This window comes from Chrysemys picta, chromosome 12, assembly GCF_011386835.1.
Source record: "Chrysemys picta bellii isolate R12L10 chromosome 12, ASM1138683v2, whole genome shotgun sequence".
Taxonomy (NCBI): Eukaryota; Metazoa; Chordata; order Testudines; family Emydidae; genus Chrysemys; species Chrysemys picta.
The window spans coordinates 44,299,990-44,327,442 of NC_088802.1; the positions used below are offsets into that span (position 1 = coordinate 44,299,990).

Consider the following 27,453-nt stretch of genomic DNA (forward strand, 5'->3'; position numbering starts at 1 on the left):
CTGAACTTATTAAAAACAAGCATTCTCATTTTAAATCAACTGTTTGATTTGACTTAATGTATTGTTTCACTTCATTTCCCCCGCAAAGAAACCTAAAGGAAGCAATCCACGTCCAAACAAAACTAACATTTTCATTTCATTTTGAAATGCTGATTCAAAATAAAATAAAAAATTCATCTCAAATTTGCCTGCAGGAAAACACACACATTTCACTGGAATTTTCCCACAAAGCTTCAGTTTCAATTACACATTGTTCAGCAGCAGGAAAGCTTTCCACACTAAACCTTTCAACCAGATCTAAGAACAAAGTTAAAACATTAAGAGGCATGTGGTGCCACTGGATGAGTTCATTTTCTGCGGCTGTTATTGCTGATGGAGTCCATTTTCTGTAAGGCTAGGCTGAGTCACTGGGCAGCAGGAAGTTGGTTTACACACTGCCCAGGGCAGATCTGCCAAATGAGAGAAGCTGGGAATATTGGCATGTTTAAAATGAAGGGTTTCCTGGTGGAAATCCACACACATTTCAGCAAGAACAGGAGTACTTGTGGCACCTTAGAGACTAACAAATTTATTAGAGCATAAGCTGTAGCCCACGAAAGCTTATGCTCTAATAAATTTGTTAGTCTCTAAGGTGCCACAAGTACTCCTGTTCTTTTTGAGGATACAGACTAACACGGCTGCTACCCTGAAACACATTTCAGGAACTCCTTGCTACTGCAGCTTCCATTTTCCACCAGGCCCTGTAATAGGTCCTGGCGCAAGTATCACCAAACAAAAACAGAAACACCCCAACCATAGCAAGCAAACCACCATGCACTGAGTCAGACACCAGCCACTTCCCCCTTAGCCTTTCCCGAGAGAAGTGAGCTAGCGTAGATAAGAGGAACCCTTGCCGTGAAAGAACTAGTTAGAGAGGCTGTTTCATTGCAAACGCCTACAGGAGAAACCCGGCCCCGGGGCTTCCTAGGAACACAAAGGAAGGATTTTCCCGGAGAGACTCATCTGGAATCGACGTCCCACCCGGCTGCAGGCAGAGGCAGAACAATGAGGATTTTCCCCATTCTGGGTTGGATGCTTTTCCCAGGTAAGGCAGCAGTGAGCGGCGTATGCCCCAGCAGAACCAGCCAGCGTTGTTCCTCGGGCCCGTCGCACACCCACGTGTGTGTTATCGGCGAGCGGCTGTTGAGTAGGGATTCCAGGAACGGCCCCTGAGCCTGCAGGACCCCAGAGCACCGCTCCCGGAGACTGGGATTTTGTGCCTTTGCTAAAGTACCTGCCTCTCGCTCGGGGCCTGTATCATCTGAACGGCTCCTCGCGGTTCGTGTAGCTGCTCAGTCAATAGGAGCTTGTTTGCAGCGCTCCCCTGGTGGTAAAGCTACTGCAGGTTGGTGCTTTACATTTGTAAGTGACCAAAAACTTCCCAGCCCAGAAGGGGACAACGGGAGTGTCCCAGAGTCTCTCTGTGGCCATGAAGAGTCTGTGTAAGGTACATTGGCCCCCACATTTTCCCGTGACGCTCTGTCAGGGGGTTACGGGGGGGTCCAAACTTGCAGCCCCTATGATCCTGCAAACACGTTTTCTGCTGTGGTTTATCCTGAGCGCCAGCCGCCCGGTGCGCTTCCTGCAGAGCGAATCCTTCTCCCTGCCCCGGCTCAGGAATTCATAGATTCATAGATTTAGGACTGGAAGGGACCTCGAGAGGTCATCGAGTCCAGTCCCCTGCCCGCATGGCAGGACCAAATACTGTCTAGACCATCCCTGATAGACATTTATCTAACCTGCTCTTAAATATCTCCAGAGACGGAGATTCCACAACCTCCCTAGGCAATTTATTCCAGTGTTTAAACACCCTGACAGTTAGGAACTTTTTCCTAATGTCCAACCTAGACCTCCCTTGCTGCAGTTTAAACCCAATGGGGGAGGAGAAACTCCCCTGGGGGGTGTCTCTCCCCGGGAGTTAGTGATGACGGACCCAGCACGAAGGAAGGGGACCAGGGATCCCGCTGACCCAGTTTCACGTCATGGACTCTGAGAGGAGGGGGGAGTTAGCGGAAACCTGCCCCTGTCTGTGCGGGGGGGGGGCAGTGATTGTTGGGGGGCTATTGCCCGGCCGGCCATGAGGCGGGTCCCTCCATCTCTCCGCAGTGCCCGGCTCCTCTCCTCGGGTCACGGGTCAGAGGCTCAGGTGGCGCCACAACGTTCCCCGGGGCGCTGGGGGCATTTTGTGTTTGTTACGATGGAAACGGGGCCCGGGTCTCACTGGCTCTGTCTCTCGCAGGCTGCTGGGCGGTGACGGGCCCCGGGGCAGTGCGCGGCCCCCCGGGCGGGTCGGTGGCTGTGCGGTGCCGGTATCAGACTGGCTATGAGGATTATCACAAGTTCTGGTGCCGGGAAGGAGCTTTGGAAGGAGGAGGTTTGTTCTGTTCCAACGGGATTCACATCGTTGAGACCGATGGGTCGGAGGCGGAGGTGACGCGGGACAGAGTCTCCATCCGAGACAATCACACCCAGCGCGTGTTCACTGTGACCCTGGAGCACCTGACACGGGCAGACGCCGGCACGTACCACTGCGGGGTAGTGAGAACTGCGCTTCCTGATCTCAGGGACACTGTGGAAGTCACCGTCTCCCCAGGTAAATCCCGGCGCCGCTCTTCGAGGGAACGCGGGAGTGCGGGGCCCGCAGCCAGGCAGGCCGGTGTCCGGCGCTCTGGGCTCTGCGGGGCTGCAGCACTGGACACGTGTGTGCGGAGCGGGGTGGGGGGGGCACCGGGTGTCAACCAAGGCGCTGCCCTGGAGAGTGAATTTTAGATCCATCCCAGTTTCCTAGTGCCCCGCCCAGCGCTCGCCCCGGGGAACACGGTGAGCGCCCCTCACCCAGGCCGGCCGCCAGCACCTGTATATAATGCGGCAGGGCAGCTTCTGCCTGCACTGGGTCGTATCTCGGGTGTGGAGGGGGGGTTTGCAGCGGGGGAAGGGGCTCTGCTTTCACCCTGGGCAATTCTCATCATAGATCGTGTGTGTCCAGCCCTCGTCTGGAGCCTGCGGACTCGTGTTACTCACTGAGCTCCCAGTCACTCGCTCGGGTTTAAGGGGGAACCTTGATTGGTGACGCCGCTTTGGTTCCCGAGGGTGGGGCTGTTAAGTGCCCTGTGGGACTCCTCCCTAACCGGGAGAGGACAGGAGCTGGCAGCCGTGGGGTCTGGGTATCACTGTTGTTGATAGGAATGGGGAAGTTCTAAGTGAATAAAAGACTCGCAGTGTCAACCTGTGGAACTCCTCGCCAGGGGATGTTGTGAAGGTCAACACCGTACCAGTGTTTAAAAAAAACAAGATAAGTTCACGGAGGACAGGTCCATCAATGGCTATTAGCCAGCATAGGCAGGGATGCAACCCCATGCTATAGATGTCCCTAGCCTGTTTGCCAGAAGCTGGGAATGTGTGACGGGGGATGGATTACTTGATAATTAACTGTTCTGTCCATTCTCTCTGAAGGACCAAACACTGGCCACTGTTGGAAGACAGGATACTGGGCTAGATGGACCATTGGTCTGACCCATATGGTCATTCTTGTGTTCTTAGGAGAGGGCTGATGTTTTGTGAGGACCAGCCCCCCCCACTTTATGCCATACCTCACTGGTTAAGGGGAAATATAAATATTGGCCCTGCCCTTTATCTCCCCCCCCCCCCCCGACCATACACAAATCTCACATTCAATAAGAATTCGCACTAGTGGAGTCCAATTCCAGCCCTGAAATCTACATGGATTGACTTGTGATCCTCCATCCTGCCAGGTTGCACCCCCCAGTGCAGACACAAAGAGATCAGCAAGGGTGGATGTACTAACTATGTTTCTGGAGTGTTAATTCAGCAAAGCATGGGCTGGCCAGAGGTGAAGAATCTATGGCTAAAATTCTGTGTTCCGCCGATGAGAGGCACACCCCACGGGGAGGGAGGCAAAATTGGCTTTAAGTCACCCTGGTATTTTTCCAGTTCTGAGCTGTCACATGCACTAGGTAGAGAAGCGGCTACTCTAATTTCCCACAACGTGCCCCCACGGGCTGCCCATGTCCTACTCTGCATCCCCCAGAAGCAGAGAATTTCTATGGCCCTAAGTGACAGAGAGAGACATGCCCCCCCGCCCCCAGCCCGGCATACCCCATGCCAATATTTCAGTGGTGGGAGGCAGCATAGGGCCACTTGTTGCAGCCTGATGCAGGTCTTATGCTGGGGCAATTCTGCCCTGGTGACTGCAGGGCTTTCCTGGCCCCTCTAGCCCACCGGAGCAGCCTGCAGGGGCCTCGGCAGAGAGGAGAATCCCTCCCCTGTGTCTCTTAAAGCCTAAACCTTGTTTTTAGGAACAAGAACTTTTAGTACCACTGAGAAAACGGCATTTCGTCCTGGGGAATCTGATTTACTGAGTGTTTTTATCCTCAGCTAATTCTTCCCCAACCCCAACAAAAAGGTCATCATCAGCGACAGTGCAACCAGCTTCTTCTTCCCCCTCAATATCTACTTCCCTCTGGACAACTGCTGAGAAAGGGAAATCCAGCTTCTCCACTAACCAGGACACCACTGCCTCTGAGTGAGTACCACTGCTCCAGCCAGAGTCACTTATGGGTGCGTCTACACTGCAGCTGGGTGTGAGCTCCCAGCCTGGGTACACACACTTGTGATCGTGGGGCTTGCGATAATGGGCTAAAAATAGCTGTGCAGACACTGGGGCCTGGGCTCTCAAGCTCACACCTGACCCCTAGGCGTGATGACAGCCCAAACCACAAAGTCTAAGCACGTGCCCTGCCTGCTGGGAAAGCCATGTGATCATACTGCTGTAACCATCCCCCTTCCTCATTCATTTCCCTCCTCACAGCTTGTTTCTCCCTCTTCCTGCACCACGTCTGAGAGTCTGCCCCTGCAACCATGTAAGCACATGGGCCATTTGAGTCACATGACTAGTCCCATGGACATCTACATCCTGGTCTATACGATCTATTCCTGACAAGGAGAGTCAGCAAAGGGTGCGGCCGAATCAGCACTGAACAAGCTCCAGCTGTAGACAAACTGTAAGATCTAGAGCCAAACTATTTCACACTAAGAATTTTAAAAATCGAATGATCTTTTCCCCCGTATATTTTGTTCGCTTTTTGAGCTCTGTGCATCTTCCAGAATGAAAGCCGACTGGTCAGTTTCACTTTTGCTTCTAATTAGTTCCACTCCAGCCCATGCACTGACTAGCATAATCCTGCCAGGTTTGAGTTGCCAGATGCCACCGCTGCAAGTGACATCCTTACTTATTTACATTGGAATTTAAAATAATTCATGGAAACATCTCCGTTGGTCTTAGGGTTTTGTAAACATTTTTACAACATCTAAATCTGGGGCCAAATTTGAGCTGACGCTGTCCCTTTAAACAAAATAATGTTTCTATCAGCTAAAATTAAAAGTGGATTAAAACTACAGAATCCCTGGCACCAGGAAAAAAACTAAAGGAAACCAAAATGTCTAAGCCCTTTATCCTGCAAACCCTTCCACATACTTGCTTAACTTTAAGCATGTTTATAACGTTAAGTATTTGCTTAAAATGTCTGTGGGATTAGAGCAGAAAATACCAAAGAATTAACAAAAGTCACCACAAGTTAGTTAAAGCTCATATTTATCAGCTGTACCAGAGAGGCTGCTGCTTATTTCAAAGACAAGATTAAAAAAGGGGACAGATGAAGTTAGTTAAGTAGCTGGCTATGCACATTCTCATGCAGTGTGAGATAGTGTCCAGATACAATACTGTGCATGAGAAATGAGCCATGAGATGGGGGAAATCACCAGACTAATGCAGCTTTGGAAATCCTTAGTGTCAGCTGGGCAGGAGGGGGTGGTTGGGTGTGACCAACCCACCCGTAGGGATCCAGACAAAGCTTCTCCCTCAAAGTTTCTATGACCTGGGCAGACAACAAAGGGCTGGGGGATAATATTATCTACGAATAAAGCTGCTGATATAGCTAGAGCAGGTTAAAAATAAACGTGACACACAGCCCAGACAATGCACAGCCCAGACAAGTCACATAGTCCTTATCCAAGCGGCTTGATCCCTACCTGGCAAAACTTGAAGAAACCGGGTTTAGAAGCAAATCTGACCTGTACAAACTCCGGCAGCTGTTGTAGGCAGAGGACTTACGGACACACTCAGCTGGAACTGGAATCTGTTGGTTTGTCCGATGGCCAGGTGGCCTGATGGAATTAAACAGTTTCTGTTCTCTTGTGAGGAGTGAGTTCAAAGAGCCAATGGCTGGGCTTACAGACAATGAAACTCCCCAGGATCTGTTCAGCAGGACAAGAGAGAAACCTTGTGTCTATGTTTGAACATCATACACGTGGTGCAAAAAGGGAGCTTAGCAGGACCACAAATCAAACCTGCCTGCAGGAGGAGTTTCCTCCAGATCAGGAGAGAGGGTAGTTCCCCCTGTCACCACCTCTGACAGCAAGTTAAACTGGAAACAGAACCAGGCATCGGAGAGAAGGATGGAAAGATAATTTATATGCTCACAGGTGTCCTTGTGATTAAATCTATCAGGCTCTGGAATCAAATCAGGTCAGGCACCCACATCCCAGCCTGCTTTCATACAGGAACTTAAAACCCACAGAACTGAATTTTGAACTGGCTGGACACAGGGCGATCACCATCTGCAGAGAGGAGAAGTGCCTGGGGAGGATCATGGCCTCAGGGCTGTATCTATGCATTATTGCGGGGGATGGTATTATTAAGGTTGCCTCCCCAACACTTCCCATTATAAGACCCTGTTTTAGTTGCTTTTAACTTTGCTAAACTTGAATTTTCCATTTTCCAGGCCAGGTGTCTACCTCAGAATGATTTTTGTTTTGTTTGTTGTTGTGTTTTAAGTTTCAACCAAACAGTTCAGATATTTCTGAGAACAAGGCCAGGGATAAATATGCTGTGTTGCAATGTTAACAAACGTTCTCTCCACCTTTTCTTTGAGACGCTCTAGTGCCTCCACACTTTGGAGCCGGGACTTGAAATCTGGCAGATGGTGGTCTGTGTGTCAGGGACGTGCCTTTTGCTGTTGCTGTGAAAATCCAGCCAAAGTTGGCCAATTTATAAGCCTTTGAAAAATCCGTGTTTGCACATGCTCAGTAAAAACCTCTTCCAATTGCACAGACCACCTTAATTCCGGCATCTCTGAACTTTTCATTGCTTGATTTTGCAACCTTAATATTATTTTAATGTGGTTTTTTTGCATGTAATATGTTATGCAAGGAGGGCCTTCCAACCCCCATCTATCCCTCACCCTGCAGTATGGGTTGATGGCACGGAAATTTTATTTATTTTTCTTGCAGATTTAAGCCTCTTTCTTCTTGCAAAGGGAATTTGTGACCATCCAGAAACAGTGGATTATTATAAATTATGTTTCATTGGCATCAGTCATTTATACTCCATGACCAGTGTTAATCAGGCTTCCTACAGAAAGCCCAATGAGGGTGAGAGAGTCGAAAAGCAACTGAACATTGCTGCCCTTCTTAATAAATATCCGGAGCCAGCCATGAATTTCATGCATTGCTGTGAACCGTGGGAAACAGAGGACCCTGGAAACAGAAAGCATAATAAAAAAGAATATCTGGCTTGTGTTTGAGGTACTGAGCTAGGGTGTATAAGATCTAGATTCAATTCCCACCTCTACCACAGACTTCCTCTGTAACTATGGGCAAATCACTTATCTCTTTGTGTGTCAGTTCCTCATCTATAAAACAGAAGTAATACTACTTCCCTACTTCACAGGGATTTTGTGAGAGTAAATTAATGAATATCCATGAAATGCTCACTTACTATAAGGAGTGGGGTTGTAACAGCATCAGCACCCATCTCTTGTGAGCACCCCCTTTGGGCCGACGTGTACCTGTAATTATTCAGGTTTTTCATGGGGCAGCACCTACCTCTCATAGGCAAACACTTTTTAGTGGGTTAACAGTGTTATCCTCATCTTACCCCTTTTAGGAATCTGATTTGTCTTATGTACCCCAAGTTTCACCTCACTTAAAAAGTACTTGCTTTCAAAATCAGACAAAAATACGAAAGTGTCCCAGCACACTATTCCTGACAAATTGCTGACTCTCTTTTTACCATATAATTATAAAATAAATCAACTGGAATACAAATATTGTACTTACAGTTGAGTGTATAGTATATAGAGCAGTATAAACAAGTCATTGTCCGTATGCAATTTTAGTTTGTACTGACTTCACTAGTGGTTTCCATGTAGCCTGTTGTAAAACTAGGCAAATATCTAGAAGAGTTGATGTACCCTCTGGAAGTCCTCTGTGTACCCCAGGGGAAGCAAATCCCTAGTTGAGAACCACTGGTTTAGAGAAAAAAAGGTCACACACTTTACGCAGAGAAGCAAAGAATACTCACATCCTTGGTGATAGGATCCCACAGAACAAACTAACATAGGGACCTTGCGGGGTTAGATTCCTTGGCAGGAAGCTAGCAACTCTTGTTGCGGGGAAGCACTGGACAGGGCCTCTTTGGGTCCAATCACTTCAGGGTCTAGATGGCTGGATGACTGTCCCCTATGGGGGGGTTAGTGTGACGAACTGGGGGATGTCCTAGCAAGGGAGGGTGCTGCGGTCTGTCCCCCTCTCTTCTCCTTGTTCATACCATCACCCTCAGGCAGAGCAGCTAGGGAACGCTCAGTTGGGAGCAGTCAGGTCATATCTACAGGGTTTCACAGCTTCTACTTACTCTCTCCTCCATAGATCCCAGCTCAGCAATGTCCATTTCCTGCTCCTGTTTATCTGGAAAGTCCCCATCTTTCTGTGCATCATCTGGGTGAACATACGGTACAGGAAGAACTCCAGGGAGATGCCAGACAGACCTGGTGAGAGCCTCCAAATTTCACACCTTGGGCTGACACATTCTATCTAATTATGCTCAGTTCTGTTTCAATCAGCAGCCCTCCCTCTACGACTGTGTGTGAGTGTGTGTACACATGGTGGATATCCCTTCCCTCCTGTTCTATTGCCCTGATCAGGAACTCAAACATGTTCCATGATGGGTATGAACAAAAAGATGCTAGTACCAAGCATGTCTCCTCCATTAACTGGTGGTTTCTGTATTTTTTGTTGTAGCTCCTTCCTAGTTTAGGAATGGATCAGAACCAGCAGAAGAAAGATTGAGCTCCCAGCTCTGCACAGCAGCTACTCCCACCTAGAGCCCACATGGATCTGTGTAAATGAAATCTTGTAACAGTCAGCCCTGCTGAAGGGTTCAGTGGATCCAGCACTTACTCCAGAGTGAGGAGAAAGGAGGGGATGAGCCCCAAGGGGCACAGTTCCCCATCACAAATGTAGCGGAAACATAAGGTGTCAGAGCCTGAGAGCTGGAAGGAGAGACTTGTCACCTTCCCGCAGTTCAATTTGGGCTCTTAGCAGCTGGATTGCACTTTCTACAGCTCCTTTTCCATCATTCGTCTTCACCCCTCCGGTCTCTTCTACAGCAAACTCCTGGGAACGACTCAATCATCATCTGGACTCTCAGACATGGACGCAGAGAGCTTAGCCTCAGATTGTATCTCAAAAGTGGTCATCTCATCTACTGCTAACCCGTAACACACGGCACCAATGAAATGTGTTTTGCAATAAAGCTTTTTCCTCGTGTTCTGCAGAGCGGCTCTCCTGGAGACATCTGTCTGGCTCTCTGCCCCTCTGGCAGGCAGGTATCTGAATCCTTAGCACTTACTGGTGTCAGAGGGTAAAATCCCTGCTGGAAGCTGCATGAGTGTGACAGGAGAGTCCAACTGAGAAGAACAAGTGAGAAAGAGCTGCCCATGGGAGACAGGGGAGAACAAAAAGCCAAAGTCACTGCAGGCGTAAGCCACTGTGGCTCCAATGCAGAGGTGAAAGTAAGTCGGTCCCGCCCAGTACAGCGTACCGGTAAGGAAGCCGGTACACAGCCGACTGTACTGATAGGGACGCTGATGGGGGGGCAAAAGGGGCAGTTGCCTTGGGGCCTGGTGATTAAAAAGGTCCCGGTGCTCCCGGCAAGGGCCAGAGCCCCAGGCCCTTTAAATCAACACCTGGCCACCCTATGTACTGGTAAGTCCGTTAAGTTACTTTCACCCCTGCTCCAATGACATCAAGCACCACATTGTCCCCTCTGGTCTATCAGTGCTACCCCATGTAGTGTGGAAAGACTTTGTCTCCACGTTTTATAAAGTGCCCCAGCATCACTGGAGTGTTTGGTTTCACTCTTGCCTTGGGAGGGAATGTGAGCATTTCAGTGGTCTCCAGTAGGCTTACTAGTGATAGTAATTACAGTGGTGCTGGCCCTGGCTCTATGGTTAAGGAGTTGTCAGATGTTTTCAGTTTTACAGGAGTTTTAAACCTTTCGTTTCTAAAATTCTCATTGAAGTGGCAAAATCCACAACATGAACTTTGAGTATAATTTGACTTGTTCCTGGTCTGATGAAAAACGTACCCATTTTGCAAGAAATCTAAGACACTCTGGGCTCTGTCCTTTGGCCACATTGTTGCTTCTCAGATGGTAATTGCCCAAAGATCAGTTATACAGAAGGGGTATTTGCCTACATAGTATTTTGTAACTTTCATAACTCCGTCAAGAGCAGAACCCCTCCCGTTGGTGATAGGTGGTGTCTATGCTGAAGCGCTGCAGGGGCCAGTGCAGCCTTTCAAGTGTAGACAAGCCCCCAATCACTATCTCCAACCACAAAACCTTAACAAGCACCTGGCTGTGTCAGGGCAAAAGGAACTTTCCCAGTGCATGGGCCATGCGACAGTCAGAGGTGCTGAGCTCTTGATAGAAATGCATTAGAGGTCACTGTTAAGGGTGCAGGTTTGCTGACGTTGGGTACATGTTGCATTTGGTTGTTTGGAAGTGGAAGTGGACGCCTTGAGGGCTGAAGTGCAGAACTCCCAGCCCTACAGGCAATATGGACGTGGGAAGGAATCCCAAAGTCTATCCTCTTAGCTTTTTATTTCCATGTGTTAACAGTTTTGGATGGAGGCGTGTGCTGGGGTGAAACCTTGGCTGCCATTGTTCTTGCTAATTATTTCTAGCTCTAGTGATCTCTCTCCTGCCATCCATCTCCACCCTCTGGCAAACGGAGGCTTGGGACACCATTCCTTACCCACCATGGCTAATAGCCATTAATGGACTTAACCTCCATGAATTTATCTAGTTCTCTTTTAAACCCTGTTATAGTCTTAGCCTTCACAACCTCCTCAGGCAAGGAGTTCCACAGGTTGACTGTGCGCTGTGTGAAGAACTTCCTTTTATTTGTTTCAAACCTGCTGCCCATTAATTTCATTTGGTGGCCCCTAGTTCTTATATGATGGGAACAAGTTAATAACTTTTCCTTATTCACTTTCTCCACACCACTCATGATTTTATATACCTCTATCATATCCCCCCTTAGTCTCCTCTTTTCCAAGCTGAAAAGTCCTAGCCTCTAATCTCTCCTCATATGGGACCTGTTCCAACCCCCTAATCATTTAAGTTGCCCTTCTCTGAACCTTTTCTAGTGCCAGTATATCTTTTTTGAGATGAGGAGACCACATCTGTATGCAGTATTCAAGATGTGGGCGTACCATCGATTTATATAAGGGCAATAAGATATTCTCCATCTTCTTCTCTATCCCTTTTTTAATGATTCCTAACATCCTGTCTGCTTTTTTGACTGCCACTGCACGCTGCGTGAACATCTTCAGAGAACTATCCACAATGACTCCAAGATCTCTTTCCTGATTAGTTGTAGCTAAATTAGCTCCCATCATATTGTATGTGTAGTTGGGGTTATTTTTCCCAATGTGCATTACTTTACATTTATCCACATTAAATTTCATTTGCCATTTTGTTGCCCAATCACTTAGTTTTGTGAGATCTTTTTGAAGTTCTTCACAGTCTGCTTTGGTCTTCACTATCTTGAGCAGTTTAGTATCATCTGCAAACTTTGCCACCTCACTGTTTACCCCTTTCTCCAGATCATTTATGAATAAGTTGAATAGGATTGGTCCTAGGACTGACCTTTGGGGAACACCACTAGTTACCCCTCTCCATTCTGAAAATTTACCATTTATTCCTATCCTTTGTTCCCTGTCTTTTAACCAATTCTCAATCCATGAAAGGATCTTCCCTCTTATCCCAAGACAACTTAATTTACGTAAGAGCCTTTGGTGAGGGACCTTGTCAAAGGCTTTCTGGAAATCTAAGTACACTATGTCCACTGGATCCCTCTTGTCCACGTTTGTTGACTGCTTCAAAGAACTCTAATAGATTAGTAAGACATAATTTCCCTTTACAGAAACCATGTTGACTATTGCCCAACAAATTATGTTTTTCTACGTGTCTGACAATTTTATTCTTTACTATTGTTTCAACTAATTTGCCCGGTACTGACATTAGACTTACCGGTCTGTAATTGCCAGGATCACCTCTAGAGCCCTTTTTAAATATTGGTGTTGCATTAGCTATCTTCCAGTCATTGGGTACAGAAGCTGATTTAAAGGACAGGTTACAAACCATAGTTAATAGTTCCGCAATTTCACATTTGAGTTCTTTCAGAATTCTTGGGTGAATGCCATCTGGTCCCGGTGACTTGTTACTGTTAAGTTTATCAAATAATTCCAAAACCTCCTCTAATGACCCTTCAATCTGTGACAATTCCTCAGATTTGTCACCTACAAAGGACGGCTCAGGTTTGTGAATCTCCCTAACATCCTCTGTCGTGAAGACAAAGGCAAAGAATACATTTAGTTTCTCCGCAATGACTTTATCATCTTTAAGCGCTCCTTCTGTATCTCGAGCATCCAGGGGCCCCACTGGTTGTTTAGCAGGCTTCCTGCTTCTGATGTACTTAAAAAACATTTTATTACCTTTTGAATTTTTGTCTAGCTGTTCTTCAAACTCCTTTTTAGCTTTTCTTATTACATTTTTACACTTAATTTGGCAGTGTTTATGCTCCTTTCTATTTACCTCACTAGGATTTGACTACTACTTTTTTAAAAATGCCTTTTTATCTCTCACTGCTTCTTTTACATAGTTGTTATGTGACGGTGGCTCTTTTTTAGTTCCTTTACAGTGTTTTTTAATTTGGGTATACATTTAAGTTGGGCCTCTATATGGTGTCTTTGAAAAGTGTCCATGCAGCTCGCAGGGATTTCACTCTAGGCACTGTACCTTTTAATTTCTGTTTAACTAACCTCCTCACAGTGCCGGCTCTGGCTTTCTGGCCGCCCAAGCAAAAAAAAAAAAAAAAAAAAAAAAACCTGCGGCGCGGCCGGAGCCAGGGTGCAGGGGGACTCCCTGCCCTGCAGATGTGCCCCGGCTAGTGGAGGGAGCAGGGGGAAAGAGAGAAGGGGGGGGCGGCCAGGGCTTCAGCGGGGTGCTGCCACGCGGCTCCTCCCGCCGTGCCCCATGCCGGGAGGGCTCCACACCGCTCCGGTCGGCTGGGAGAGAAGGACGCAGACTGCCCTGCCAGGCTTGCTGCAGGGCACTCCCGTCCTCCGCACCGCTGCCCCCTACAGGGCGGCCAGAGCAGACCACCACCACCACAAAACAATGCCGCCTCCTACAAGCTGGCACCCCAAGCACCAGCTTGCTCGGCTGGTGCCTGGAGCTGGCCCTGCCTCCTCATTTTTGCATAGTTCCCCTTTCTGAAATTAAATGCACCAGTGTTGGGCTGCTGTAGTGTTCTTCCCTCCACAGGCAGTACCAGGAGGGCTCGGAGATCATTTCCAAGGTGTGCTGGGAGCTGTACAAATACAAAATAAGAGACTTCCCCTGCTGCGAAGTGTTTCCAATCTAACTAGGGACAAGAGACATGACAGTTGGGGGTAGGACAAAGTGGAGATGGTCAGAAAAAAGACATTTTTCCCTATAAGAAATTTATTTTTATATATATATATATATATATAGTGACAAAGTTCCTCCTCTACCTTGGTGGGTCCTGCGCTTATTGGCAGATTTGCTCCGCCACAGATCCACCCTGTGTGTCAGGAAACAGTCCAGAGACCTTCCCCTCTGGTAGAAGCTATAGACCAGGTCAGTTCCTCCTGTGTTTGATCATGTTGTGGTCAAAGACACCCACACATTGATTTTAGTTTACAGACTCAAGCCTGAGGCCAGTTTATTGACATACATACCAGTGCACTGGGGTGCAGTCCGAAGACTGACACCCCTAGGTCAGCACGCAGGCTGCCTTTATTTCGTTAAACCGCAAGCACAGTACAACTTATACGTCATTTGCAAGAAATAAGAGTTGGGGTCAGTCCCCCTTTCCCGGTACCTTCCTAATTATTTTCTGAGAATTGGGTGTTTATTTGGGTAGCGGGGCGCTTCTTGGTGGCTTCCGATATGGGCAGTGCTTGGCATTTATTCAGGGTATATTCTCAGCAGGGTGCATAGTACCTTCCGGATGTTACGGTCAGTGTATCGGGGAGTGGTTGACAGGACGCTTAAAGAAGGTATTTAATTGGCTAGTTTTGCATTTAGCTAGAAATTCAGGGTGGTTACAGAGCACCCAGAAGAGAACCATGATTGGCTACCTTGCATTTAGTTGGAATCACGGAGTGGGTCACAGATCACCCAAAGGAGAAGCTGCATTTAGTCAGTTTGCATTTAGCTAAAGTTACCTATTGCTTCACACAAGTGGTTATTATATTTCATCAGCCATGAACATATTTCATTAGTGCTGCTGCTGGGGCTTTTTATTCTTTCCCTCCTTCCCTCCCCCCCACCCCCTCTGGTCATGACCCTTGCCCGAGTTTGGCAGGGAATTGTGCAGTCTAGCCCAGTTCAGGCCCTGGCCTGTACTGCTTTCTGTAAGGGCTGTCAACATAACAGACCTCTGTCAAAGGGTCAGAATTTGGGTCTTTAGGATTACTTTGCTCATTAAAAAGAAGGCCCCCCAGTTCTTTTCCCCCACAATCAGGAGTTGGGAGGTATGGGGGGAACCCAGGCCCGCCCTCTACTCCGGGTTCCAGGCCAGGGCCCTGTGGACTGCAGCTGTCTATAGTGCCTCCTGTAACAGCTGCATGACAGCCACAACTCCCTGGGCTACTTCCCCATGGCTTCCTCCAAACACCTTCCTTATTCTCACCACAGGATCTTCCTCCTGGTGTCTGATAACACTTGTGCTCCTCAGTCCTCCGGCAGCACACCCTCTGTCAGCTCCTTGTACCTCTTGCTCCCAGCACCTCATACCCACTTCCTCTCCTCTAGCTCCCCCTGGCTTGACTGGAGTGAGCCCTTTTATAGCATCAGAGGGGCCTTAATTAGAGTCAGGTGCTTAACTGTCTCACCTGACTCTTAGCAGGTTAATTGGAGTCAGGTGGTCTATTAGCCTGGAGCAGCGCCTGCTCTGGTCACTCAGGGAACAGAAAACTACTTATCCAGTGACCAGTCTATCTCCCTTCTACTACTCTGCTGTTCCCAACTGCTCTGGGTCTATCACAATATATATATTTGTTCAAAATATCAGTTGAAAATTTTCAGGTTTTCCCAGAAGTTTTAAACTTATTAAAAACAAGAATTTTTATTTTGAATCAACGTTTTGATTTAACTTCATTTTTGTTTCACTTCGTTTTCCCTCAAAAAACCCTAAAGGAAGCAATCCACGTCCAAACAAAACTAACATTTTCATTTCATTTTGAAACATTGATTCAAAATAAAAAAAAATTCATCTCAAATTTGCCTTCAGGAAAACAAACGCATTTCACTGGAATTTTCCCACAAAGATTTCAGTTTCAATTACACATTGCTCAGAAGCAGGAAAGCTTTCCACACTAAACCTTTCAATCAGATCTAAGAACAAAATTAAAACGTTAAGAGGCATGAGGTAGCACTAGATGAGTTCATTTTCTGCGGCTGTTATTGCTGATGGAGTCCATTTTCTGTAAGGCTACGCTGGGTCACTGGGCAGCGGGAAGTTGGTTTACGCACTGCCCAGGGCAGATCTGCCAAATGAGAGAAGCTGGGAATATTTGCGTCTTTAAAATGAAGGGTTTGATGGTGGAAATCCACACACATTTCAGGAACTCCTGGCTACTGCAGCTTCCATTTTCCACCAGGCCCTGTAATAGGTCCTGGCGCAAGTGTCACCAAACAAAAATAACAGAGGGTCCTGTGGCACCTTTGAGACTAACAGAAGTACTGGGAGCATAAGCTTTCGTGGGTAAGAAGTTCACTTCTTCAGATGCAAAGATTTCAGTTTCAATTACACATTGTTCAGCAGCAGGAAAGCTTTCCACACTAAACCTTTCAACCAGATCTAAGAACAAAATTAAAACGTTAAGAGGCATGTGGTGCCACTGGATGGGTTCATTTTCTGCGGCTGTTATTGCTGATGGAGTCCATTTTCTGTAAGGCTAGGCTGGGTCACCGGGCAGCAGGGAGGTGGTTTACACACTGCCCAGGGCAGATCTGCCAAATGAGAGAAGCTGGGAATATTTGCGTGTTTAAAATAAAGGGTTTCCTGGTGGAAATCCACACACATTTCAGGAACTCCTTGCTACTGCAGCTTCCATTTTCCACCAGGCCCTGTAATCGGTCCTGGCGCAAGTGTCACCAAACAAAAACAGAAACACCCCAACCATAGCAAGCAAACCACCATGCACTGAGTCAGACATCAGGCACTTCCCCTTAGCGTTTCTCGAGGGAAGTGAAGTAGCGTAGATAAGAGGAACCCTTGCAGTGAAAGAACTAGTTAGAGAGGCTGTTTCATTGCAAACGCCTACAGGAGAAACCCGGCCCCGGGGCTTCCTAGGAACACAAAGGAAGGATTTTCCTGGAGAGACTCCCCTGGAATCCACGTCCCACCCGGCTGCGGGCAGAGGCAGAACAATGAGGATTTTCCCCATTCTGGGTTGGATGCTTTTCCCAGGTAAGGCAGCAGTGAGCGGCGTATGCCCCAGCAGAACCAGCCAGCGTTGTTCCTCCTCGGGCCCGTCGCACACCCACGTGTGTGTTATCGGCGAGCAACTGATGAGGAGGGATCCCAGGAACGGCCCCTGAGCCTGCAGGACCCCAGAGCACCGCTCCCGGAGACTGGGATTTTGTGCCTTTGTAAAGTACCTGCCTCTCGCTCGGGGCCTGTATCATCTGAACGGCTCCTCGCGGTTCGTGTAGCTGCTCAGTCAATAGGAGCTTGTTTGCAGAGCTCCCCTGGTGCTAAAGCTACTGCAGGTTGGTGCTTTACATTTGTAAGTGACCAAAAACTTCCCAGCCCAGAAGGGGACAACGGGAGTGTCCCGGAGTCTCTCTGTGGCCATGAAGAGTCTGTGTAAGGTACATTGGCCCCCACATTTTCCCGTGATGCTCAATCAGGGGGTTACGGGGGGGTCCAGACTTGCAGCCCCTATTGTCCTGCAAACACGTTTTCTGCTGTGGTTTATTCTGAGCGCCAGCCGCCCTCTGCGCTTCCTGCAGAGCGGATCCTTCTCCCTGCCCCGGCTAAGGAATTGGGGGAGGGGAAACTCCCCTGGGGGGTGTCTCTCCCCGGGAGTTAGTGATGACGGACCCAGCACGAAGGAAGGGGACCAGGGATCCCGCTGACCCAGTTTCACGTCATGGACTCTGAGAGGAGGGGGGAGTTAGCGGAAACCTGCCCCTGTCTGTGGCGGGGGGGGGGCAGTGATTGTTTGGGGGTTATTGCCCGGCCGGCCATGAGGCGGGTCCCTCCATCTCTCCGCAGTGCCCGGCTCCTCTCCTCGGCTCACGGGTCAGAGGCTCAGGTGGCGCCACAACGTTCCCCGGGGCGCTGGGGGCATTTTGGGTTTGTTCCGATGGAAACGGGGCCCGGGTCTCACTGGCTCTGTCTCTCGCAGGCTGCTGGGCGGTGACGGGCCCCGGGGCAGTGCGCGGCCCCCCGGGCGGGTCGGTGGATGTGCGGTGCGGGTACCAGACGGGCTATGAGCGTTATCACAAGTTCTGGTGCCGGGCAGGAGGAGGTTGGTTCTGTTCCAACGGTCACCTCATTGAGACCGATGGGTCGGAGGCGGAGGTGACGCGGGGCAGAGTCTCCATCCGAGACAATCACACCCAGCGCGTGTTCACTGTGACCCTGGAGCACCTGACACGGGCAGACGCCGGCACGTACCGCTGCGGGGTAGTGAGAACTGGGCTTCCTGATCTCAAGGATACTGTGGAAGTCACCGTCTCCCCAGGTAAATCCCGGCGCCGCTCTTGGAGGGAACGCGGGAGTGCGGGGCCCGCAGCCAGGCAGGCCGGTGTCCGGCGCGCTGGGCTCTGCGGGGCTGCGATACTGGACACGTGTGTGCGGAGGGGGCTGGGGGGGCACCGGGGTGTCAATCAAGGCGCTGCCCTGGAGAGTGAATTTTAGGTCCATCCCGGTTTCCTAGTGCCCCGCCCAGCGCTCGCCCCGGGGAACACGGTGAGCGCCCCTCACCCAGGTACACCGGCAGCACCTGTATATAACGCGGCAGGGCAGTTTCTCCGTGCACTGGGTCGTGTCGTGGGTGTGGAGGGGGGTTTGCAGCGGGGGAAGGGGCTCCGCTTTCACTCTGGGCTTTTCTCATCATAGATTGTATGTGTCCCGCCCTCGTCTGGAGCCTGCGGACTCGTGTCACTCACTGAGCTCCCAGTCACTCGCTCGGATTTAAGGGGGAACCTTGATTGGTGACACCGCTTTGGTTCCCGAGGGTGGGGCTGTTAGTGCCCTGGGGGACTCCTCCAGAACCGGAAGAGGACAGGAGCTGGCAGCCGTGGGGTCTGGGTATCACTGTTGCTGATAGGAATGGGGAAGTTCTAAGTGAATAAAAGACTCGCAGTGTCAACCTTTGGAACTCCTCGCCAGGGGATGTTGTGAAGGTCAACACCGTACCAGTGTTTAAAAAAAAAACAAGATAAGTTCACCAAGGACAGGTCCATCAATGGCTATTAGCCAGCGTAGGCAGGGATGCAACCCCATGCTCTGGATGTCCCTAGCCTGTTTGCCAGAAGCAGGGAATGTGTGACGGGGGATGGATTACTTGATAATTAACTGTTCTGTTCATTCCCTCTGAGGCACCAAGCACTGGCCACTGTTGGAAGACAGGATATTGGGCTAGATGGACCATTGGTCTGACCCATATGGTCATTCTTGTGTTCTTAGGAGAGGGCTGATGTTTTGTGGGGACCAGTCCCCCCACTCTATGCCCTACCCCACTGGTTAAGGGGAAATATAAATATTGGCCCTGCCCTTTATCTCCCCCCCCCCCCCGCCCCGGACCATACACAAATCTCACATTCAATAAGAATTCGCACTAGCGGAGTCCAATTCCAGCCCTGAAATCTACATGGATTGACTTGTGATTCTCGATCCTGCCAGGTTGCACCCCCCAGTGCAGACGCAAAGAGAACAGCGAGGGTGGATGTACTAACTCTGTTGCTGGAGTGTTAATTCAGCAAAGCATGGGCTGGCCAGAGGTGAAGAATCTATGGCTAAAATTCTGTGTTCCGCCTCTAAGCGGCACACCCCACAGGGAGGGGGGCAAAGTTGGCTTTAAGTCACCCTGGTGTTTTTCCAGTTCTGAGCTGTCACATGCACAAGGTAGAGCAGCGGCTACTCTAATTTCCCACAACCTGCCCCCACGGGCTGCCCATGTCCTACTCTGCATCCCCCAGAAGCAGAGAATTTCTATGGCCCTGAGTGACAGACAGAGACATGCCCCCCCCCCCCAGCCTGGCATACCCCAGGCCAATGTTCTCAGTGGTGGGAGGCAGCATAGGGCCACTTGTTGCAGCCTGATGCAGGTCTTATGCTGGGGCAATTCTGCCCTGGTGACTGCAGGGCTTTCCTGGCCCCTCTACCCCACCGGAGCAGCCTGCAGGGGCCGCGGCAGAGAGGAGAATCCCTCCCCTGTGTCTCTTGAAGCCTAAACCTTGTTTTTAGTAACAAGAACGTTTAGTGCCATTGAGAAAATGGCATTTTGTCCTGGGGAATCTGATTTACTGGAGTGTTTTTATCCTCAGCTAATTCTTCCCCAACCCCAACAAAAAGGTCATCATCAGCGACAGTGCACCCAGCTTCTTCTTCCCCCTCAATATCTACTTCCCTCTGGACAACTGCTGAGAAAGGGAAATCCAGCTTCTCCACTAACCAGGACACCACTGCCTCTGAGTGAGTACCAGTGCTCCAGCCAGAGTCACTTATAGGTGCGTCTACACTGCAGCTGGGTGCGAGCTCCCAGCCTGGGTACACACACTTGTGATCGTGGGGCTTGCGATAATGTGCTAAAAATAGCTGTGCAGACATTGGGGCCTGGGCTCTCAAGCTCACATCTGACCCCTAGGCGTGATGACAGCCCAAACCACAAAGTCTAAGCATGTGCCCTGCCTGCTGGGAAAGCCATGTGGTCATACTGCTGTAACCATCCCCCTTCCTCATTCATTTCCCGCCTCACAGCTCGTGTCTCCCACTTCCTGCACCATGTCTGAGAGTCTGCCCCTGCAACCATGTAAGCACATGGGCCATTTGAGTCACATGACTAGTCCCATGGACATCTACATCCTGGTCTATACGATCTATTCCTGACAAGGAGAGTCAGCAGAGGGTGTGGCTGAATCAGCACTGAACAAGCTCCAACTGTAGACAAGCTGCAAGATCTAGAGCCAAAATATTTCAAACTAAGAATTTTAAAAATCAAATGATCTTTTCCCCCATATATTTTGTTTGCTTTTTGAGCTCTGTGCATCTTCCAGAATGAAAGCCGACTGGTCAGTTTCACTTTTGCTTCTAATTAGTTCCACTCCAGCCCATGCACTGACTAGCATAATCCTACCAGGTTTGAGTTGCCAGATGCCAGCGCTGCAAGGGGCATCCTTACTTATTTACATTGGAATTTAAAATAATGCATGGAAACATCTCCGTTGGTCTTAGGGTTTTGTAAACATTTTTACAACATCTAAATTTGGGACCAAATTTGAGCTGACGCTGTCCCTTTAAACAAAAGAAGATTTCTCTCAGCTAAAATTAAAAGTGGATTAAAACTACAGAACCCCTTGCACCAGGAAAAAACCTAAAGGAAACCAAAATATCTAAGCCCTTTATCCTGCAAACCCTTCCACATACTTGCTTAACTTTAAGCATGTTTATAACGTTAAGTATTTGCTTAAAATGTCTGTAGGATCAGAGCAGAAAATACCAAAGAATTAACAAAAGTCACCACAAGTTAGTTAAAGCACATATTTATCAGCTGTACCAGAGAGGCTGCTGCTTATTTCAAAGACAAGATTAAAAAAAGGGACAGATGAAGTTAGTTAAGTAGCTGGCTATGCACATTCTCATGCAGTGTGAGATAGTGTCCAGATACAATACTGTGCATGAGAAATGAGCCATGAGATGGGGGAAATCACCAGACTAATGCAGCTTTGGAAATCCTTAGTGTCAGCTGGGCCGGAGTGGGTGGCTGGGTGTGACCAACCCACCCGAGGGGATCCAGACAGAGCTTCACCCTCAAAGTTTCTATGACCTGGGCAGACAACAAAGGGGTGGGGGATAATATTATCTACGAATAAAGGTGCTGATACAGCTAGACCAGGCTAAAAATAAACGTTTCATTATCTCCTCCAATGCACCAAGCCCTGGCCTGTGTCTCGTTCCCCCACGTGCACAGGGCGCAGACCATGCCTGCTGCATCAGACTCTTCCTACAGACGGCACCATCTTGCTGGCTACTCACATTTGTATCTGATACAGGTGCCAAACCCATTCGATAGGTGACCTGCGTTAGATTTAGCCCGGACTAGGATATTAATCTGCTGGACCCCATGGGCCTGGTGCAAACAAACAGCTGCTCCTGGCTGAATTAGCAGTAGAAGGAGAAAGTGGGAAACAGACATTCTCTCTTTTTCCAACAGGGCCCAAAACTCAGACATTCCCTTCTACATCCTGCTACCATGTGTCCTGCTGCTTCTCATTTTGTTTCTGCTCGCTGCTGTGATGTTGGTGAGACTGTCCAAGAAGAGGAAGAAAGGTAAGTGAAATCCTGCATGTGTCCTCCAATGAGTCGTGTTTCTGATCCTTGCTTCCCTCTCTCTTCCCCAAATGGGAAAGTCCAGAACTCCAGTAAGCACAGGGGCTGGAAATACAGGCGCTGCCACACCCCTGGCTTGAAGTGGTTTCCATCAAATATGGGGTTTACAGTTTGGTTCAATGGCTCTCAGCACCCCCACTATACACATTGTTCCAGCGCCCCTGCCACTTGAGTGACTTCTCTGCTTATTGCACCCTGCTGAGCTCGACAGAGCATGTCTGAAATGCATCAGAGACCCACGGGCATCATTGTCCAAAACTGCGAAGAACTCTGGTTATGGTGTTTGTTCTACATCTCGGTTGGAGCTGGGCAGAGTTTTTCCACCAAAACTATTTTTCAGTGAAAAATGCAAACTCAGAAACACCAAAACGTTTTGCCAACTCACGTCAAATTGTTTCAGGGGGAAAAAAGCCAACCCAAAAAAATTGATCTATTTCATTTAAAAATGTCAAAACTAAACATTTGGGTTTCTCAATTTGAAACAAATTCTTGTTTCAAAAATTGTGTAAAAACCAATCAAATGTTGAAAACGCTCAAAACCGAAGAAAACATTTCAATTTTATCTAAACAAAACATTTAATTTAACCTGAAAAAAAAAGAGTAATTTCAAGGTTTTGAGGTTGCCAGTTCCCCTCTATCCATTATTTGCCCAGCTCTAAACTGCATATACACACACACCCCTCATGCTGTGTAGCTGCTTACTCCATCACTGAAATCAATGGGACTCCCTGTGGAGTAAAGGTGCTATGCTAAATCTGACCCTAAACACCAAGGTCTCCTTCCTTTTCACTCACTGTGTCACTGCGTGGGAGCCTGGCTTGAGAGCTCAGGTGAGCTCTGATCAGTCCAGGATCTGGCGGTGTGTGGATAGCGATGGGTCATTTCAGAGTCAGTCAGTTCCACAGGATCAGCTCTTACTAAAAACATTACAGCACTCTCCGGTGATTGCCTCAGACAATGGAGCGCAGCTGTTATCAGCTGTGGCATTTTGGACCATTCCTGTAGAATAGACCATTTTCATGTCGGAGCTTTTGCTAGCACCGAATGATCTTTTCAAGTTTGGTTGAATTGATTGGATGGATTTATGCTGACTTGCCCCTGTTTGGTTTGGTTCAGTAGGCTAGGTCTGCACTGAGTCGAAAGGGAAGCTGGAGTTTGGTTCAGAGGGCTGTATTGATGGAAAGCAGTTACTGACTGGTGCTGGATCTCAGTTAGCACCTAGAGAACAGACCCATTTCCTTTTGGATCAGTGGCAGGGCAGCACGGAGTTAACCTAAACTCAATGGGCTGGATTTACTGTGCACTGCAGTTTTCATACATTTCAGGTCTTCTGAGCTCAGTGTGTGTGTGTGTGTCCCCTGAAAAACAGTTACAGGTCAGCCTTGCAACGTAGAACTGCAAAGCTGTGAGAGCCACAGTTACCCCCTTACCTGTTGCTGTAACTTGGCTCTAATTCGATCTCTTTTCTGTCTCATCCAGCACTTTCAGGAGCATCTGTGCAGAGGGACAAGAAAATCAACCTGTCAAATTTGGTAAATTAAATCATATGTCCTGGTAACATCACCTCTTAAATGCTGTCCTAGGGAGGTGTAATATCACAGGTACGGGGGAGGGGAGTGTGACAGGTTAGGTCACAGAGACCCCCTTGGGACTGCCACCTGATGTGCTGAGCCTACCTCTGAGTCTGTTTCCCTGCCAGCTTGGGACTCCAGCACCCTGTCTTGTTGAGCCGGACACGCCAGCCTGCTGCAAACACAGACCTGGGTCTGAACCACATCCCCCAAAAGCTGCAGGCTTAACAGAAAACAACTTAAGAAGTGCTCCTGTCTCCAGCACCCAGACACCCAGTTCCCAATGGGCTCCAAACCCCAAATAAATCCATTTTACTCTGTATAAAGCTTAGTCAGACTAGCAACCTAGGGCCTGCGATAGCCAATGTGCAGTTGGGTTTCAGTTCCCTGTTCTCCCCCTTGCTTCCTTTTCCTGTTTATATAGCTCAGCCGCAGGACAGGGCTTCCTGATTGCACCCAGACTGCTTTGGCTGAAAGGGGTAATGCACCCGTCCACAGATTCACAGCCCAGACAAGTCACTTGGTTAAAGGGACCCGCTGAAGTTCATGAAGCCAGGGTCTGCTCAGCTGCAGATACTTGGGGGCTCCTATTCTAGCTTCTTCCCTCTGATGAATGAGGTTTTTATTTCAGGGGTCAGAAGAAGTTTATTATGCCACTGTGACGATTTCCACCCCCGACCAGCAGCCCATCTATGCCAACGTGGAGCAGCGCCCCAAGACAACACGTCCAGCCAAGCCCCCTGAGGAAACCCTGTACAGCGCTGTGAAGCACCCACCCAAACACTAACCCTGGATATGAGGCAGAGTGGGGATGGGGGGCTGCATAGTCCTTATCCAAGTGACTTACTTGATCCCTATCTGGCAAAATTTGAAGTAACCGGGTTTAGAAGCAAATCTGACCTGTACAAACTCCGGCAGCTGTTGTAGGCAGAGGACTTACGGACACACTCAGCTGGAACTGGAATCTGTTGGTTTGTCCGATGGCCAGGTGGCCTGATGGAATTAAACAGTTGCTGTTCTCTTGTGAGGAGTGAGTTCAAAGAGAACAATGGCTGGGCTTACAGACAATGAAACTCCCCAGGATCTGTTCAGCAGGACAAGAGAGAAACCTTGTGTCTATGTTTGAACATCATACACGTGGTGCAAAAAGGGAGCTTAGCAGGACCACGAATCAAACCTGCCTGCAGGAGGAGTTTCCTCCAGATCAGGAGAGAGGGTAGTTCCCCCGTCACCACCTCTGACAGCAAGTTAAACTGGAAACAGAACCAGGCGTCGGAGAGAAGGATGGAAAGATAATTTATATGCTCACAGGTGTCCTTGTGATTAAATCTATCAGGCTCTGGAATCAAATCAGGTCAGGCACCTACATCCCAGCCTGCTTTCATACAGGAACTTAAACCCCACAGAACTGAATTTTGAACTGCCTGGACACAGGGCGATTACCTCACGGAAGGGGTGGAATGGGGGCGGGGCCGAGGGCGGCAGGGGGGGAGCTGTCAGTAATGCCGCCCTCGGGGCAATGTACTAGTCCTCATGTGGCCCTCATGGTCATTTGAGTTTGAGACGCCTGGGCTAAATTCTGGGCTAGTCCCCTGAGTTCAGCCCCCATAATGACCTGTCCATGGTCCTGCTGCTCTTCCAGGCACCCAGTCCTCCATCTTCAAGCTCCAGGCAACAGACTGCTCTGCCTCTGTTGCTTCCTTTATTAATGGCCCTTCTGGTCCCTGGTTGGTTGCTCCAGCAGCCCTCTGATTGGCTACTTCTCTGCAGCCACTTTAGGCCACCTGGAGGACTTCTCTGCTTTTTTTGGGGGGGGAGGGGAAGGGGGAGCAGGAGGAGGCAGGGCTATGAGGTCTTCAACGGGGGTCCTCCAGACCTAGTCCACCCCATCACAGGAGTCAATAAAAGTATCTAGATAGATAATTTGCATGCCATGAGGGATTAAATTAGTTTCTTAAACTAAGAATCCCTCAGCAGTGTTAAAGCAAAAATAACTTCTCAAGTGCATGGATCATGTGACAGTCAGCAATGCTGATCTCTTGATACAACCTGTTAAAAAAGAAAAGCGTATGAGGTTTCTTAAGGTTTTGCATTAGGATACAAGTTTGATACATATCACGTCTTTGGTACCTCTTGGAGATGGAAGTGAAAGCCTTAGGGAGTGTTGAAGTGTGTTATTGACAGTGTTCTAGGCAATGTGAAGGTGGAAAGGAATGCAAAAAGACATCTTTTTATTTCCACGCTTTAAAAGTTTTGGTAGGAGAGGAGGTGTCCTGATGCAATATTACCTGCCACCAAATATAGTTTTTCTTTGCTAATTATTTCTAGTACAGCAGCACTCAGAAGCCCAAATCAAGATCAGGGCCCGGATGCGCTGAAAGTTGTGCAAATACAAAATATGAGCCTGTCCCTTCTCCAAAGTGCTTACAATCCAACTACGGGCAAGATGTGATAGGTGGACGTAGGGCAAAGCAGTGCTGGTCACAGGACATTTTTCCCCATGAAAAATTTCAAACAGACTTTGTTTGAACTTCTCCAAATTTCCCACAGAAAGCTTCAAACTCATTCAAAACAAGAATTTTCATTTTCAGTTTGTTCAACTAAAAGTGTTATTTCTTTGTTTTGTTTTTTTTTAAAATTAATTAAAATGACATTTAAGTAAAAGCAAAACTAAAATTTCTCTTTTCTTTTGAAATGTCCATTCAAAGTAAAAAATTTCATTTTGAATTTTACTGAAGAAACCAAAATCTTTCATTGGAATTTTCCTGTTACAAAACAGGATGTTAACAGAACCCGCAGCCATCTTGTATCCTTAGCCACTATACGCTGGAAGTGAGGACACCACATAATCAGGAATAATTTGACCTAGCTGTAAGTAGAGCAGACAAAACAGCTGCACAGCACCAGTGTTTGTTAGTGAGGATAAGAAAGTGACAGGTTCATAGGAATGAAAGGGAGTGTGAAGAACTGATATTGGCTAGGGTGACCAGATAGCAACTGTGAAAAAACAGGATGGGGGTAATAGGCACCTATATAAGAAAAAGTCCCCAAAAACGGGACATCTGGTCACCCTAATCTTGGCTCTAGGTGTCTGTGATTATAAGTTTTGTTTTTTGCTGAGCGCTGCTTTACTGATAAGAAGAAATGAGGGTTTTTTTGTTTTGTTTTTTAAATAAACGGTTGCTAGGGAAATGGTCAGCCTATTCGAGATTTTCTGAGTTATTCCCCTGAAGTAACCTATACAAAGATTGGTCACTGACAAAAAACCTTCCCAGTGGCTAGGAGGAAGGCTGGCCACTGGAGACCTGCTACCAGGGCCGGCTCTAACATTTTTGCCACCTCAAGCAGCAAAAAAACAAACAAACAAATCACAAAACCCACGATTGTGATTAGTGGCAGCTCTACCGCTGCTTCATTTTCTGGCGGGAATTCGGCGGCAGGTCCTTCGCTCCCAGAGGGAATGAGGGACCCACCGCCAAATTGCTGCCGAAGAGCCAGACGTGCCACCCCTCTCCGTTGGCTGCTGTGCTGGTGCCTGGAGCCAGCCCTGTCTGCTACTGCCACTGGAGACCACCTCAGACTTTGGGTAACTAGCTGGGGTGCTCTCAACTATTGCTATTTTGTGTGTGCTGTAGACTCAATAAAAATAAGGCTTTGGGGATGAAGCACTTGTTTGTACCAATCATTTATCAGACGGAGGAGCTGTGCCCCCATTGATTTATTTCCTGCCAAGTGGATTTTTTCCTCCACAAGAGGTGTAGTGCTTATGTCGATGTAGTTAGGGTGATGCCGTATCTGTGTAGACACTGCGTTACTTACATCGGCTG

General features: G+C 48.5%; 2 protein-coding genes across 5 annotated transcripts; both read left to right on the plus strand.

Annotated features, from left to right (window-relative positions):
- The first annotated feature begins 899 nt into the window (after positions 1-899).
- On the plus strand, positions 900-9,670 carry LOC101949227 (CMRF35-like molecule 6). Of its 2 annotated transcripts, XM_065563488.1 has the most exons (5): positions 900-1,084; positions 2,279-2,632; positions 4,435-4,582; positions 8,764-8,885; positions 9,136-9,670. In XM_065563488.1, exons 1-5 carry the CDS (start codon positions 1,045-1,047, stop codon positions 9,144-9,146), a joined length of 675 nt encoding a protein of 224 aa, XP_065419560.1. In that variant the 5' UTR covers positions 900-1,044; the 3' UTR covers positions 9,147-9,670. The 2 variants fall into 2 exon arrangements, with proteins under 2 accessions (XP_065419560.1, XP_065419561.1); XM_065563489.1 differs by lacking the exons at positions 8,764-8,885; positions 9,136-9,670 and adding an exon at positions 4,868-6,610 and having other exon boundaries at positions 911-1,084.
- Positions 9,671-16,288: 6,618 nt separating this feature from the next.
- On the plus strand, positions 16,289-27,291 carry LOC135974795 (CMRF35-like molecule 2). 3 transcript variants are annotated; one of them, XM_065563484.1, is made up of 6 exons: positions 16,295-17,206; positions 17,848-18,186; positions 19,994-20,141; positions 21,880-21,995; positions 23,535-23,587; positions 24,258-27,291. In XM_065563484.1, the coding sequence occupies exons 1-6, from the start codon at positions 16,927-16,929 to the stop codon at positions 24,411-24,413; spliced, it is 1,092 nt and encodes a 363-aa protein (XP_065419556.1). In that variant the 5' UTR covers positions 16,295-16,926; the 3' UTR covers positions 24,414-27,291. The 3 variants fall into 3 exon arrangements, with proteins under 3 accessions (XP_065419557.1, XP_065419556.1, XP_065419558.1); XM_065563486.1 differs by having other exon boundaries at positions 16,302-16,904; XM_065563485.1 differs by lacking the exons at positions 23,535-23,587; positions 24,258-27,291 and having other exon boundaries at positions 16,289-17,206; positions 21,880-23,518.
- The last annotated feature ends 162 nt before the right edge of the window (positions 27,292-27,453 follow it).

Bases quoted from the DNA above. Each gene is read 5' to 3' on its own strand.
- LOC101949227 (XM_065563488.1), top strand. From the start codon at position 1,045: ATGAGGATTTTCCCCATTCTGGGTTGGATGCTTTTCCCAG. The intron at 1,085-2,278 runs GTAAGGCAGCAG...TGTCTCTCGCAG, and splicing joins GGGTTGGATGCTTTTCCCAG to GCTGCTGGGCGGTGACGGGC. The intron at 2,633-4,434 runs GTAAATCCCGGC...TTTTATCCTCAG, and splicing joins GGAAGTCACCGTCTCCCCAG to CTAATTCTTCCCCAACCCCA.
- LOC135974795 (XM_065563484.1), top strand. From the start codon at position 16,927: ATGCCCCAGCAGAACCAGCCAGCGTTGTTCCTCCTCGGGCCCGTCGCA. The intron at 17,207-17,847 runs GTTGGTGCTTTA...TGTCTCTCGCAG, and splicing joins TGGTGCTAAAGCTACTGCAG to GCTGCTGGGCGGTGACGGGC. The intron at 21,996-23,534 runs GTAAGTGAAATC...TGTCTCATCCAG, and splicing joins GTCCAAGAAGAGGAAGAAAG to CACTTTCAGGAGCATCTGTG.